General features: G+C 34.9%; 1 protein-coding gene across 1 annotated transcript in view; it reads left to right on the forward strand.

Annotated features, from left to right (window-relative positions):
• Nucleotides 1–14,373, forward strand: part of LOC107678462 (receptor-type tyrosine-protein phosphatase H-like) — a 23,774-nt gene extending 9,401 nt beyond the window's left edge. Inside the window, exons 3-16 of the mRNA XM_016473739.1 lie at nt 4,958–5,227; nt 6,122–6,376; nt 7,164–7,397; nt 7,495–7,764; nt 9,034–9,141; nt 9,265–9,298; nt 9,843–9,924; nt 10,130–10,220; nt 10,542–10,615; nt 10,736–10,890; nt 11,188–11,296; nt 11,615–11,775; nt 11,970–12,105; nt 13,261–14,373. Of these exons, the coding sequence (XP_016329225.1) occupies nt 4,958–5,227; nt 6,122–6,376; nt 7,164–7,397; nt 7,495–7,764; nt 9,034–9,141; nt 9,265–9,298; nt 9,843–9,924; nt 10,130–10,220; nt 10,542–10,615; nt 10,736–10,890; nt 11,188–11,296; nt 11,615–11,775; nt 11,970–12,105; nt 13,261–13,395 (2,114 nt within the window). The 3' untranslated portion in view covers nt 13,396–14,373. The remainder of the gene's footprint in view (nt 1–4,957; nt 5,228–6,121; nt 6,377–7,163; nt 7,398–7,494; nt 7,765–9,033; nt 9,142–9,264; nt 9,299–9,842; nt 9,925–10,129; nt 10,221–10,541; nt 10,616–10,735; nt 10,891–11,187; nt 11,297–11,614; nt 11,776–11,969; nt 12,106–13,260) is intronic.
• The last annotated feature ends 29 nt before the right edge of the window (nt 14,374–14,402 follow it).

The raw sequence follows: 14,402 nt of genomic DNA on the forward strand, positions 1-14,402 counted from the left end.
ATCACTGATATTTAGTTAAAATTAGTGAATTGACTGAGTGCTGTCTGTCATTGTCTTTAATCAGTTCTGTGAATGATTGTATGGTATGCCACATGACATGCACTGTAATATGTTTTATATTAAATATAAAATTTTCAAATGAAAATAGCAACATGATCGTTTTATAAAGTATGCATTCATATGTGTTAAGGGCTAGATTTTCGCTGGAGGAAACAGCTGTGGTGTGATGAGGGTTGAACGCAGCGAAAACATTACAGTAGATTGCTCGATTGCTCCCTCGTGACCTTTTGTAAACTGTATTTATGACAAAGAACTGCACAGATAAAGATATTATAACAATCTATCGATAAACACACACCTTGTGCCCTCTGTTTCTGTTTGAGTCCACTCGCGCTGTGCCGCCGCGGTCTGCGGATTGAAGAGCGCGCTGAAAGACGGGGAGGAGACGAAGTCTGCCGCCGTTTTCATATGAAATTTAAAGTGGACTGACTCTGAGGCGATCACAAATTTGTGTACAGTTTATGGAGCTAATCGCTATAGCCCCGCTAAAAATGGCCTAGCGACGCCCATGCTTCTTACATCCATTTCAGAGAACCAAATATTTCAACCGATCGCTCAGGCATTTAAGTGGCACCGAAATGAGGCACCGAGATCTGCGTTCTGATTCGGTTCTAGTACATACCGGTTACATTTGGTACCCAACCCTAATGTATAATACATTTTTATGCATTCTTTCATTTATTAAGAGGTCTCTCTCCACCTTAACACAAGTTACCACATGTATGATGCTGACCTCTGACCTTTCTTTCTTTATGCTCTCATGTTGAATCTGGCTGACTAGTATTAACCTAAATGGCCTCAGTCAGTTGTGTAAAATAACATAGTCTGAAATCCTTCTGAGTGGTTGTTAGGCTAATTGGCTTGTTGTCTGAGGATGGATTTCTTCACAAAAGCTTTTAAAGTGACCACCTCCTCCCCCCTCTTCAAACTGCTTAATTTGGAGGAGTGCCTAGGATAAAAGGAGAATATTTCAGTCATCTTGTGTATGTGTGTGTTTGTGAACGGGTAGTTTGAAGTTCAGACACCATCTGCTCATCTGCATCAAACATATTGAACACACACGTAATGTTTTCCTCATATACCCTGATGAATATTAATCTAAGACTAAAAACTGCACAACACTACAAATGTACCAACTCATTTGACATCTTCAGAGCTTGATTATCTGGAAAGCTACAAAGAAACAAAGTTCTGTTATCTCTGGTTCTTAAATACCCAATAAAAATGGCCTGTTGAGTACAGTTCTCTTTCTTGTGTTAATGTATTTCCTATTGAAGCTGGTTTGAACAGGTCATATTGAAGAGTTTGTTCCTCTTTTTTTTTTTTTTATAAAATAGCTAATAGGCATGAATCATGATTTGCTACTTGGCATTGCGTTTAAAAAAGGTAATTTTAGTTAACATTTAGTAGTACGCTACACTGTAAAAAAAAGTTTGTTAAATTTACGGTAAAATACCGGCAGCTGTGGTTGCCAGAACTTTACTGTGAAAAATACGGTAGCAACATTTTAGGTTTTACAGAACTGTTTAAATTTACAGTGAAAAACTGTATTTCATTAACTGATACAATGTTAATATGCAAACCTTTGAGTTAACTCATTTTATTTGCAGAAACCGACTGCACTTAATTTGGCCAATTGGCATTTAATTATAAACTAAAATTTATATTGTTTATCTAGTGCAAGCATATTGGTTTGCTTAAAGCCATAAAGAAAAATCTACTGATTTAAGCAAAGTCATTAAAAGCATCAATTCAACTCAAATCTCTCGCAGATAACAGTAGTACACGTTCATGTGTAATTTAAACTATAGAAGAGATTCTCACTGCATCAGTAACTACACAGTTACTGCCTTTAAATAAAGCAACAAGCAGCATAGCATCAGTGCTCTTCTGTCCATCCTTGACTTAAACACAGGCTCTGCTCTCCAGCACAATGGTGACCCACAAAACACAACAGGAAGTTGACTGTTAGGTTTTACAGTATTTTGCTGTTTTCTTTTCTTGATTTTACGGTGAAATACCGGCAGCCGTGGTTGCCAGTAATCTACTGTTTTTACAGTTTGCGTCCGTAAATTAAATTAACAGTATATTTCAGTTAAAGGGGTCATATGATGCTTTTTTAAAGATTATTATTTTGTGTATTTGGTGTAACAGAATATGTTGACATGCTTTAATGTTAAAAAAACACATTATTTTTCAAATACTGTACATTATTGTAGGTCCTCTATGTCCCGCCTCTCTCAAACGCTTCATTTTCTACAAAGTCCCTCCTTCTGACAAGCGCAGTCTGCTCTGATTGGCCAGCTGACCCAGTGCATTGTGATTGGCCGAACACCGCAAGCACTCGTCAGAAATGTAACGCCCCTTACCATAATCGCGAGCGTCAGCTTTCAAAATAAATGTAAAGACAGAGCCCGAAAGGGGAACAGAAAAGCGTTACATACACAGTGATGAAGCTGGTATATGTTTGCAGTACACAAGCCTCGGTTAAGACAGCTGACTCCACTGTGATGTGACCCTGTTGCTCTCTCTCTTTCACACTCTCTCTCACACACATACGATGTGCAGAACTCCGCATTTGAACAGTCAATAGCAAATACTTAAACTAGTAACAAAACATACTTACAGTCGCTGATTCAGAAGCGCCAGATTGTCAAAGCAAAATCAGAATTACCTCCTCTCCTAGGCTCACGAAACGGTCGTCCATAAAATGCATTGCTGTTCTGTTGTAAGTAATCTTAAAGATTCCTAAATGCATCTACTTTCGGAAGGCTACATTTCACAGTGTGTTTTTCTTCATCTCACACATTTAACCCCTTTAATCCCACAGCAAAATCCTCAGTTTTAAAGAGCACTTATATGTGTCCACATTACAGAGTGTTGAAGTGACACTGAAGTTAATGAGATAATTAAATGAGGATTGAGCATTAGTGATGAACACCTGTTAACAAGCAGAATCACTGAAGGAAAGAGAAACAAGAGCAGAGAAACACAACTTACAGCCAAAGCCAAAGATGAAATCAACTGAAAATAAAACACATTAAATTGATCAAGATCTCAGCAGAGGAGGATTAAACAGCTCCACAAACAGCATCACCAGCTTCTTATTACGTGTGACTTTATTTCTGTCATATGTGTACAAAAGCTCTTATTGAGATTTTAGGTGTTGTACTTTCATTTGAAGTCACCGTAATGGCGATCGGTGTTTGCTTTAGTTGGGTTCTTGAACCTTGACTTTTTGAAAATAGTTTTTCTTTGGTTGCTTAAATTAGCTGTGTTTATTTAACGCCATTTTTATAGCAAGAAAAGCCAAAAGAATCTATGATCAGATAAAACTGATGTCTGTGATGTCAAGACCATCATGAACTAGTCTGATTCACTGATCTCACCTAACGTTTAATCTCTTATTAAGTGTGTCACATATAACTAATACTCTTGAATTGCACCACTGATACTACCGCAATCATTGTGAAACATTCCTAAGCACAATATGCACAAATAAAAGCTTTGAACTATGTCTGTGTGTCTAAACGGTGCTGTAGCTCTAAAGGTTTTGTGCATAACTATGGCAGAACTTAAGCACAGACAGACATCAACAGTCAACCTATGAATCTCAAGATTGGTGACAATCCCAAAAAAACGTTCATACTGCAATGCATGCTGGGAGTTTTGTACTGGCACCCAGCATGCATTGCGTAATGATTTATTTATTTTTTAATATTAATAATAGCCACCATTGTTGAGATTCATGTGCTGATTCTTGATGTCTGTGTGTGTCTAAACTGTGCTGTAGCTCCAAAGGTTTTGTGCATAAAATGTTTTTAAATTTCTTAACAATAGTTTGTCAGCATATCTTGTAGAGTCATATTATTACCATAAACAAACAAAAAAAATCAACCCATGTAATTAGACACTAATTGAGATCAGTGAATTAGATCATGAGATGATGATTTCATCATCATTAATAGTTATCAAAACCACTTCATTACAATTTCTCTCGGCTCTTCTTGTCATAACAAATGTGCTTTACATACACAGAGTCAAGGGTCAAGAGCCCAACTAAAGCAACCACTGATCGCCAAAATGGTGAGAACAAACAAAACATTTTCAATACAATATAAACCTCGGTTAATTCTCAAATCATTTTTGTAGATATATGACATAAATAAAGTGAGTCTGGTTAGTAATGAGTGAAGCTGGTAATGCTGTTTGTGGAGTTGTGTAATCCTCCTCTGCTGTTTTATTTTGGTTAATTTCATCTAAGGCTGTGACTGGAAGTCAGTTGTAGCTGTGTTTCTTGCTCTTTCCTTCAGTGATTCTGCTTGTTAACAGCAGCTGTTCATCAGTGTCTGAATTCACTCATTTGTTTTCAATCACTCGGTCTAGTGAACTATATAGTGAACTAATGTAGGGACTAGTGAATGAGGGTGTAGGGTGTGATTTCAGACACAGTCTATGAGTGTTGACTCTGAGGCTACTTTCTCGAAAACAAAGGTTAGATCTATTACAGTTATTCACTGTATATTGTAAGGAAACTTACTGTAAATCATTTAACAGGTTTTTACTGTGGCATTTCTACAGTCTTTTACCGTTAAAATCACGATAATTTTTTACAGTGCACCACAAAAACTGATAAACTTCTATTGTTTTAGTAACTGTTGGATTAAGTTTTCAGAATCAGCTGAATTTGCAAAAACAGTGTAAATACACCAAGTTTGTAAATTGTTCCATGGCAGTGCAGCGCTGACCCAAAAACGGTCACAAACCTGGCAGTTGGTGTCATAGAGTTAACAGGTCCATTACTGCACTTACTCACTCTGATTATCTAATAACTGCTGTATGTAAACGGCAAGCTCATTTTATAACACACTTCTCACTATATCTGCATTTGTTTCAGTGCCATCTAATGTTGAAAAGGTGACGGCGAATCTCAATGACACCGACATGATCTTAAAATGGAATGTTGTATCAAACATAGACAACAACATTTACAACTATACTCTTGAATACAGAGATGAACCGGTGGACTGCATTAATTACATTGCAGAAAGAAATGAGGTAACATGTCATATATCAGATTTGATTCCTGGAACAAATTACAGCTTCACTCTGTACACAAAGTTTGCTGATCTGAGAAGTACTGGATTGAACTTCTACAACATGACGAGTAAGTGGCTCTTATTTTTTAATTACTATTCTTTGGATTATACTAATAATTGATCACATAGCAGGACTGGGCAAAAGTCAGAATGTGAGAATCAGCGTGCTTTCAATTCATGTGTTGGCATTCGAATGGGTTACAACACACAGGATGTTGAACTGAAATCACTGAAAGAAATATACTGAATTGCAGTAAAAAAAAAACATTCAACACAGAGGGATTTCATAAGTCCAACACAAGAACAAATAAGAACATAATTTCTAATTACCAAATCTTTTTTTTTCTTCTGCTGATTTAACATCACTCTCTAAGTTCAAAACAGATTTTAATTTAGCATACACAGCACTACAACAAGTCTACCATATTATTTTCATATAACTTAATATAAGGCAACTTCTTGGAAGGTAATGGGTTAAGTTTAGGCGAGGTTTAGTATAGTTATTATAAATTATATTAGTACATACTGTACATATAGAATAGGACTTTAAAATAACGTACTACTCATCATGATCTAGTTGAGTAAAGCAAATTTCTATAGATGGCATTTTAAAAATCGATTACAATCAATCAATCAATCAATCAATCAGTCTGATGTTTCAACCCAAATTTTGTATGAAACATGTTTATGAATGACATTATTGCAAATTCTGACAGCACTCTTTCAGTTGAATTGAATTGGTTTGAATTGAGTTGGAAAATAAAATTCAAATTTGTATTACAGTTTTTCTTCTGGTTTGTCTCAGTTCAAATTCAGATTGAATTGAAATTAATTATCAACTCAATTCTGATTGGTGTACAACCCTGCTACATACCATCTCAATGATGAATTTGTGAAGAATGTGCTGCAGTATTTGTATTAATTACTAACAGCTCTTGTTGAAAATGAATCTCTCTTTACAGCTCTATCCGACATAACTGAAGTTACAGTCACTCGGTCACAGACGGATTTGATTATCTCATGGAATAAGTTAAACAATAATGACATCTACAACTACACTTTGAAAATGCAGGGAGAGGAGAAAAATTTCACTGGATCTGTTGATAAGTTAACACATACTTATCGATCTCTCACACCAGGAACTGAACACAGTTTTAGTCTCTTCACTGTGGTGAACAATGTCATAAGTACAGGATACAGCTTTAAGAATGTCACTAGTAAGTTTTGATAACATTACTTTGATTCATCTACCTATTTAAAAAGCAAATGTATGAGTTTTAATTGAGTTTTGACAGCTTGCTAGTCATGGAAAAAAAAGTGGTTTTGAATGCTTGAACTCTTTAAACAATATTTTGGTAAGGTTCCATTTGTTAACGACATTAGTTAAAACGAACTAACAATGAAAAATACTTTTTAGTTGTTTATTAATCTTAGATAATTTTAATTAGTTTAATACTAATACCTAATTAAAATCAAAAGTTGTCTCTGTTAATATTATTTAATTGACTTAACTATAACTATATGACTTAGCTAACACGAAGTTGTATTTTTTACATTTAACATTAACAAAGATTTATAAATACTGTAACAAATGTATTGCTTATTGTATTAACTAACGTTAACTAAAGTGTTAGCGATATTTTTAGCACATTTGGTAACACATACAGTATTCTGAAAAAAAAATAAGGAATCCACAGCATAATCAACCAACATATGTTTGATATGGGCCAAGACCAGATCCAGACCAGGAAGTTAAGGGATATTAAGTGATATTAATTAACAATGTGTATTTACTAGAAAGTTAGGGTAAGGATTTGGGGTTATTTGCATCTAATTATGCATAATATACTGTTATTACTATGGTAAATACAACGTGTAACAACGACGCTGGAAAATAAAGTGTTACCTAAAGTCCTGTATCACTTATGCCAAGATTAAGGCCCCAAGAGTAAGACTCCAACTCAGTTTGAAATTGACATTCATATGTTCGTTTATTTTCTGCAGCTCTTGACTGTGCGTCCTTTAACTGGATAGTTACCAACTCATCAATAGAGGCTCAAGTGAATGGTTCCACATATGTGACAGCTCAAAACAGCACCGGAAATGGTCAAAGTGGCTCTGTAGATGGCAACAGGGTGAATCTGCGAGACCTATATCCTGGAGAAAGCTACACTGTTTCACTGTTTTATGACTTAGAGTCACAGAGGCTGCCACAGTGCTCACACCGCTTGACATTAGGTGAGTTTACATGCTGTGTTTTGACTGTGCCGCTGAGAAGCTGACACTCAGTATAATGACTTTGTTTTTTTGTCCATCTGCTTCTCTCTCAAACTAGTTCCAAATAGTGTATCTCACCTCCACTGTAAATATCATTCTGGAGGGTATGGCCTGGCTGTAATTTGGGATCCTCCATATGGAGTTGTGAATATGGTGCAGGTAGATGTTGGCAAACAAAGGTTTAACCAATCACATAGTTCAGAAAAAACATTAACGTTAGAGGTAAAAGGCCTGCAAGCTGCCCAGTGGTACGAAGTGACAGCAACATCATTCTCTGGAGCCATGAGGAGTCAAACAGTATCAGTCAACTGCCAAACAGATCCAGCAGGTAAACTAATGTCTAGATATCTGTAATAAAATATCCAGGAATATTCCAAGTTAATTTACAACTTAAAGCAATAATGAATCTTAAAAAGGACAGTTCTGTCATTATTACTCAACTTCATGTTGTTCCAAACCTGTATGAACCCTGCTTCATGAGCTGTCATGGTGGTTTGATGGATAAGATGGCCTGTTCCACACACAATTGCTATTATGTGACTTCAGAAGACTTGCAATATATTGTAAAATAATGTGTATTATTATCATCAGTGCTGAGAATTGTTTTGCTGCTTATTATTTTTGTGGAAGCCCTGATACTGATACTGACAACATAATTTAATTAAAACAGAAATCTTTATTGTCTTATTGAACTTATTGTGATCATTTTATTTGATCAATTTAATGCATCCCTGCTGAATTAAAATTTAAATTGCATTGTTTTTTTTTTACTTTTGTATGGTAATATATCATGGTTTCCACAATATATTAATTAGAAAAAACAGTTTTCATCACTGGTAATAATATAACAATATTACAACAATGATGGATGTTTCTGGAGCAGCAAATTAGCATATTAAAATGACTTCTGAGGGATCATGTGACACTGAAGACTGTTTCACGATATTATTGTTTTTATTGTATTTTTGACTAAATAAATATAGCCTTGGTGAGCATAAGAGATCTCTTTTACAACCATTAAAATATCGTAATTATTCCAAACTTTTGACCAGTAGTGTGTAAAGTGTTTTACTATGGCATAAAATGTGGTTCAGAAAATAAAGGACAAAAATTACCTATTTTATAATTTTTTATACAACTTGAAATGTTAAAGAACATATTAAATACATGCAATATTAACAGTAATCGAGATTATTAAATGCTACAGTGTATTCATGATACCAATAAGTCAAACCGCTTCTTGACATAATGTGATGGCAGTGCTAAGAAAGTCTCCTTGGTAACACACAGTATTTAACAGTGACCAATGACATGCTGCCATGAGTGAAACAGCCTCACAAATTAATATTTGAGTTAGTTACTGCAGGAGTTGATTTTGCACAGTATGACAAAGCCTAGAGGCCTGTGGTGGGTACCAGAAAATACTGGAAATTGTTTCTTGGTCCTCTGCATTTGGTCATTCTGATGATGTGCCCATATATGAAAATGTCTGCCTTTAAACCCTCATAGGCTTCAGCTGCATAGAGCTTAACCTTGTATTTATTTATACTAGTTGAACATTGCATTGACATGTTCAGTGTTTGTTTGTTTTTTGCAGGTGTTATAGCAGGTGTTCTTGTGTTTTTCCTCTTGGTCATCATTATTTGTGTTGCTGTTTTTGTATGGCACCGCTATGGTTCTGCAAAGCATAATAAGTATGATTTTTATTTATTTATTTATTTATTGTCTGGGTTTCTTTCATAATATAATGCAATACGAGCTGTATTGTTTTTTTTTTTAAATATATATATCTAATGTCTTTTTCTCATCTTTAGAATGCCCAAACCACCTGTGGAGTCAAAAGTGCCTAATAAAAACTACAAGTATGTGTGAGTCCATTATATGAGAAAATTGGAAAATAAAGTGGCACAAAGCATTTAGAAGTTCACCTTAAAATTTCTCCCCTGTCATTTCCAAACCTGCGTGTCTGTCTTATGTGGAACATTAGAAATATAAGATATAAGATATTTTGAGAAATGTCTCGTTTTTTTTCTCTGTACAATTGAGGTCAGTGATCACCAAAACTGTCTGGTTAACCAACATTCTTCATAATATATTCTGTTGTATTCTTCAGAAGAGAGAAAAGCACACAGGTTTGAAATGATGTGGGGGTGAGTAAACAATAACATAATTTTCAGTTTTATGTGAACTTTAGGTGAAACTGCATGTTTGATTAGATATACAAATGTGAAAGTGTCATGTGCAGTAGTTTTTATACAAAAATGCACTTATATATTAATAATGCTATGTCATTCAGACATTTTTTTTTAGGTGTGCCAAAAGTGTCTACATATTTTTTGGGGCTGCTGTATATGATGTCATATTAGTGACTTATATAACTGTAAACAAATGCAAAATGTTTTTCAGACTGATTCCCTTGGATAAATTTCCTGAACATTTTCTAAACATGATTCGTGATGAGAATAGAGGTTTCAGTGAGGAATATGAGGTAGGGTTTATCAAATATGAAATTTCATTTTTATTATTTTTTATCTATTTTGAGTGGCATTAAAACAGAACGAGGCCTAGTTGGGACTGTTGCAAAGTATTTACACGCTGAAAATGCCAACATGCTTTTATGTTAGAATCATCAAGTTAAGTCTTGATATTCAGAGCGTTTGTTGAGAATGTTTTTACTGAATATGTTTTAACAGGACTTGAGTTCAGTGGGTATAGAACAGTCCAGCGTTGCAGCTCTTCTGCCTGAAAACAAGGACAAAAACCGATTTTCCAATGTTTTAGCCTGTGAGTGTTTACACACACACACACACACACTGATTTGTGTGGGATTTTCCATAGATGTAATAGTTATACTGTCCAAACTTTATTTTCTATCTCCTTACCCTAACCCTGCCCCTAAACATAGACTCACACAAAATGTTCTGCATTTTTAGATGTTCCAAACACTTGGTATTACTATCCTTGTGGGGACATTTGGTCCCCATAATGTAGGGAATACCAGGACCACACAAACACACGTGCGCACGCACGCACGCACACACACACACACACACACACAGTGTCTGTCTAAAAATGTCATTTTATCCTCCTCTCTCTGTCTTTAAGATGACTCCTCTAGAGTGCATCTCACCACAAATGATGAGGGTGATTCTGATTATATCAATGCTAACTACATGTCTGTAAGTACATAGTAGTTAACATCAGCTGTAATTCATTACACAAGGCATTACCTTGCTTGTATCTCCAGAGAAAATGTTCCTGGTGGATTGACATTTGTTTATTGTTTATGTGCATATCAGGGCTACGCCAATGCAAGCAGACAGTATATCGCTGCTCAAGGTCCACTGCCATCCACTGTCAATGACTTCTGGAGAATGGTTTGGGAGAAAAGGTCACAGGTCATCGTCATGGTAACCAACTGCACTGAGAGTGGAAGGGTAAGGCAATGTTCAGAATAGAAGACTGCTTACTGTTGTATGAAGTGTTTACTGACTTCCATTCGTTTAATAATCACTACAGTATATGGAACTATACATTATGTAGTGATGCATGAAATAGTATTATGCTACATTATTGTTGCATGAAGTTTAATTAAATTATCAGGGCTGAAAAAATGTTTGTTTGACATTTTTATTCCAATTTTGTGTAAAACACCATATTCAGAGTGGTCTGGTTGCATAATTTCTGTAATAACATTGTTAACACTACAGCAGATTTGTCCTCTGCACTTGGTGCAGTTATTTGAACGTACTATATATATATATATATATATGCCGTGTATTTATGGACACCTACTTGTCTCAGTGAAATCGGAGGATAAATTTCCAAGTTGGACTCTGCGAGAATTTAATGTCAAAAATGTGAGCTGATATATTTCTATCCCTCTGTTTCAAAAATAGCTGTAAGTTGTAAGGTGCTACACACAGTCAGAAATAGCAGAAGCTTTGACAGACTTTATCACATTTTACTTGTATCATCAGTTACTGTTCACCAAATGTGAACTTGTCATGGTTCAAAAAAAGCTTTTTTTTTAAATATATATATTGAACTCATTTCAAAAGATCAAGAAAAACCTTATTCCTCCTGATATGAGTCATTTAACTTGAATATGAATATATTAACACATTACTGGTCACATTAGCATAAGATCTATTTCTGTCTATATTTGCATATAACAGAAAACCACCTCTGAGACACGAACAGTGAGGCACTTCCACTTCACAGCATGGCCGGATCATGGCGTACCCACTGGCACAGAGGAGCTGATCCAATTCAGAGGACGCATCCGTCAGCACGTAGAGAGCTCTTTCTCTGCAGGGCCAACAATTGTACACTGCAGGTGACCACTGCTCACTTTGAAATCCACCTCAAACATTAACTTTTGACAGAAACATGAATAATGACAGTCAGTCAACTGCTAAAAGCTGACAGCAAAGCAATATGAAGAGTGAGCATTAATAAATAACTACATTGACTAAATCAATAAAGCAACGTTTTAATCCTTCTGTATTTGTCACCACCTCTGTACTCTAGTGCCGGAGTGGGCCGGACAGGTACCCTGATTGCGCTGGATGTTCTGCTGCAGCAGCTGGACAAAGAGAAGGCAGTGGGAATTTCAGCATTTGTCCAGCAAATGAGACTCAGCCGGCCACTAATGGTGCAAACTGAGGTAACTGTTTCAATCCATTATTTTAAAAAGCATTTATTGTGATAGGTTTATTGGCAATTTAGCATAGAATTGGGTTCTCGGTGTTGTTATTATCATAGTGGTGATTATTTTGATGATGAATATAGCCTATTTGTGTTATGGCTAACTTTTTCCTGGAGGATCCAAATAATATATATATATATATATATATATATATATACACACACACACACACACACACACACACACACATACAGGCTGCTGTGGTCAATGGAATTTTACTGTAAAAAAAGGTGGCATTTGGGAGACTGTATATTTTCCAGTAGCTAACCATATATCAAATAATAATGTTAAAATATCAAACTACTTAAAAGTTTATGTACTAACAACCAGTGTGCTGTTGGAAGTTTATTCACTGCATTCAAGCAAATGAGTAAAGTATATATACAATAAAATACAGAAATAACTAAGCAACATTAAATGAAAACACTGCAATTTCTATACACACACACACACACACACACACACACACATACAGGCTGCTGTGGTCAATGGAATTTTACTGTAAAAAAAGGTGGCATTTGGGAGACTGTATATTTTCCAGTAGCTAACCATATATCAAATAATAATGTTAAAATATCAAACTACTTAAAAGTTTATGTACTAACAACCAGTGTGCTGTTGGAAGTTTATTCACTGCATTCAAGCAAATGAGTAAAGTATATATACAATAAAATACAGAAATAACTAAGCAACATTAAATGAAAACACTGCAATTTCTATAACTAATAGCAATAAAATAAAGACATAAGAAATATAATTTTACTGTTTTTTTCCCCATTATTCCATATATACATACAGTGATATTACTGCTACTTCTACAATTAGGTAAGACTTGACAGCAGCTTCCAGAATTAATAGCAAAGCACAATAACATGTAGTAAATATTTATAACAGCACTTGCTATTAGCAAGTTATCAAGGTATGCTTATTTTGAGTTCAAAGGACATTTCAAAACTCTTTGGTCAAACAGGGTGGCATCTGTATTTTTTATGATTACTACATATTATTTAATTACAGGTAATAATCTTATCACTAGGAAATAAGGAAATGCATATTCCTGGCAGACACTCTTTACTTTCATGTGTTTTATGCTTATCTCTCTGACTCTTACAGTCTCAGTATGTGTTCCTGCACCAGTGCATCATGGATACTCTACAACCCAAAGTTGTGCCCAAGTCAGAGCCTCTCTATGAAAACTCAGACATGATTTATGTCAACGCAATAGCATTAAGAGAATATGAAAAATAAAGTCAAATATGAGCAGAAATATAAGCCATATCATATGGTCCAATGGCCCATTTTAAATACACAGCCTTCTATAAATAAACACTGAAAGCCTGGATTATACGGGTATTATAAACACTAAAATGCTGTTATTATTATTATTTTATTTAAACAGTCTTCTGCTAATAAGACTGAAAGATACTGGCCATGGTATTTTGAGCCTAAGCTATAAAGCACTAAAAGTTTACCATTTAAACTTAACTGCCAGTCTTTATTTAACTAAATAGCTGTGTATAGGCTTGTTTTTAATGTTCAATTTTTGCTTGATAAACTGTGCTCTCTGAAAGGAAACTTTCCTTTGAGCTGTACTTAGTGCTGCTTATTTTGCACATTGCTTTTAAATGAGATTTTTGTTGTTCTTGTTGTTAAAATTGAAATAAGAGATGGTCCATTTAATATCAGTTGAATTCTATTTGTTTTAGATTAACAGAGAAGAAAAGTATTTTTCCATTTTTTTATTTCGCCAGTGTCATGTATTCTCAGCTGCCTGTCGTATAACATGCTTTAAAGGAATAGTTCATCTAAAGACGATAATTGTGTAATTATTTACATCAGGACTGGGTACCCTGATTTAAATCATTTCAAATCTGTATGCAAAATAGATAATGATTTTTCAGAGCTGCCATGAAGTGGAAAATTATAGAGCTTCACAGATATGGTTTCTGCAAACTGTTGTTATATGGAAAGAGCCGTGTAAACATTCTTCAAACATTTTTGTATTTCTTAAATTACCAATCAGAGTTTAAGATTAAGTTGCGGTCACATTAGTGAAATTTCAGTCAAATTTAAGTAATTTTCACATTCGCCTTCACATATTTGGGTAAATAATGTTGTGCGTTACCTGCTTTGGTATTTGCTGGTCATGTAATTTTTTTGCACTTTAGTAAGAACAGAAATTTAACTGAACTTTAAATTTTGAATACATTTGCATCATGTCCTAATCAGGCATAACATGTTTCCATCCACAAGCA

The sequence above is a fragment of the Sinocyclocheilus anshuiensis genome, unplaced genomic scaffold (assembly GCF_001515605.1).
Source record: "Sinocyclocheilus anshuiensis isolate Anshui unplaced genomic scaffold, SAMN03320099.WGS_v1.1 scaffold1781, whole genome shotgun sequence".
NCBI lineage: Eukaryota > Metazoa > Chordata > Actinopteri > Cypriniformes > Cyprinidae > Sinocyclocheilus > Sinocyclocheilus anshuiensis.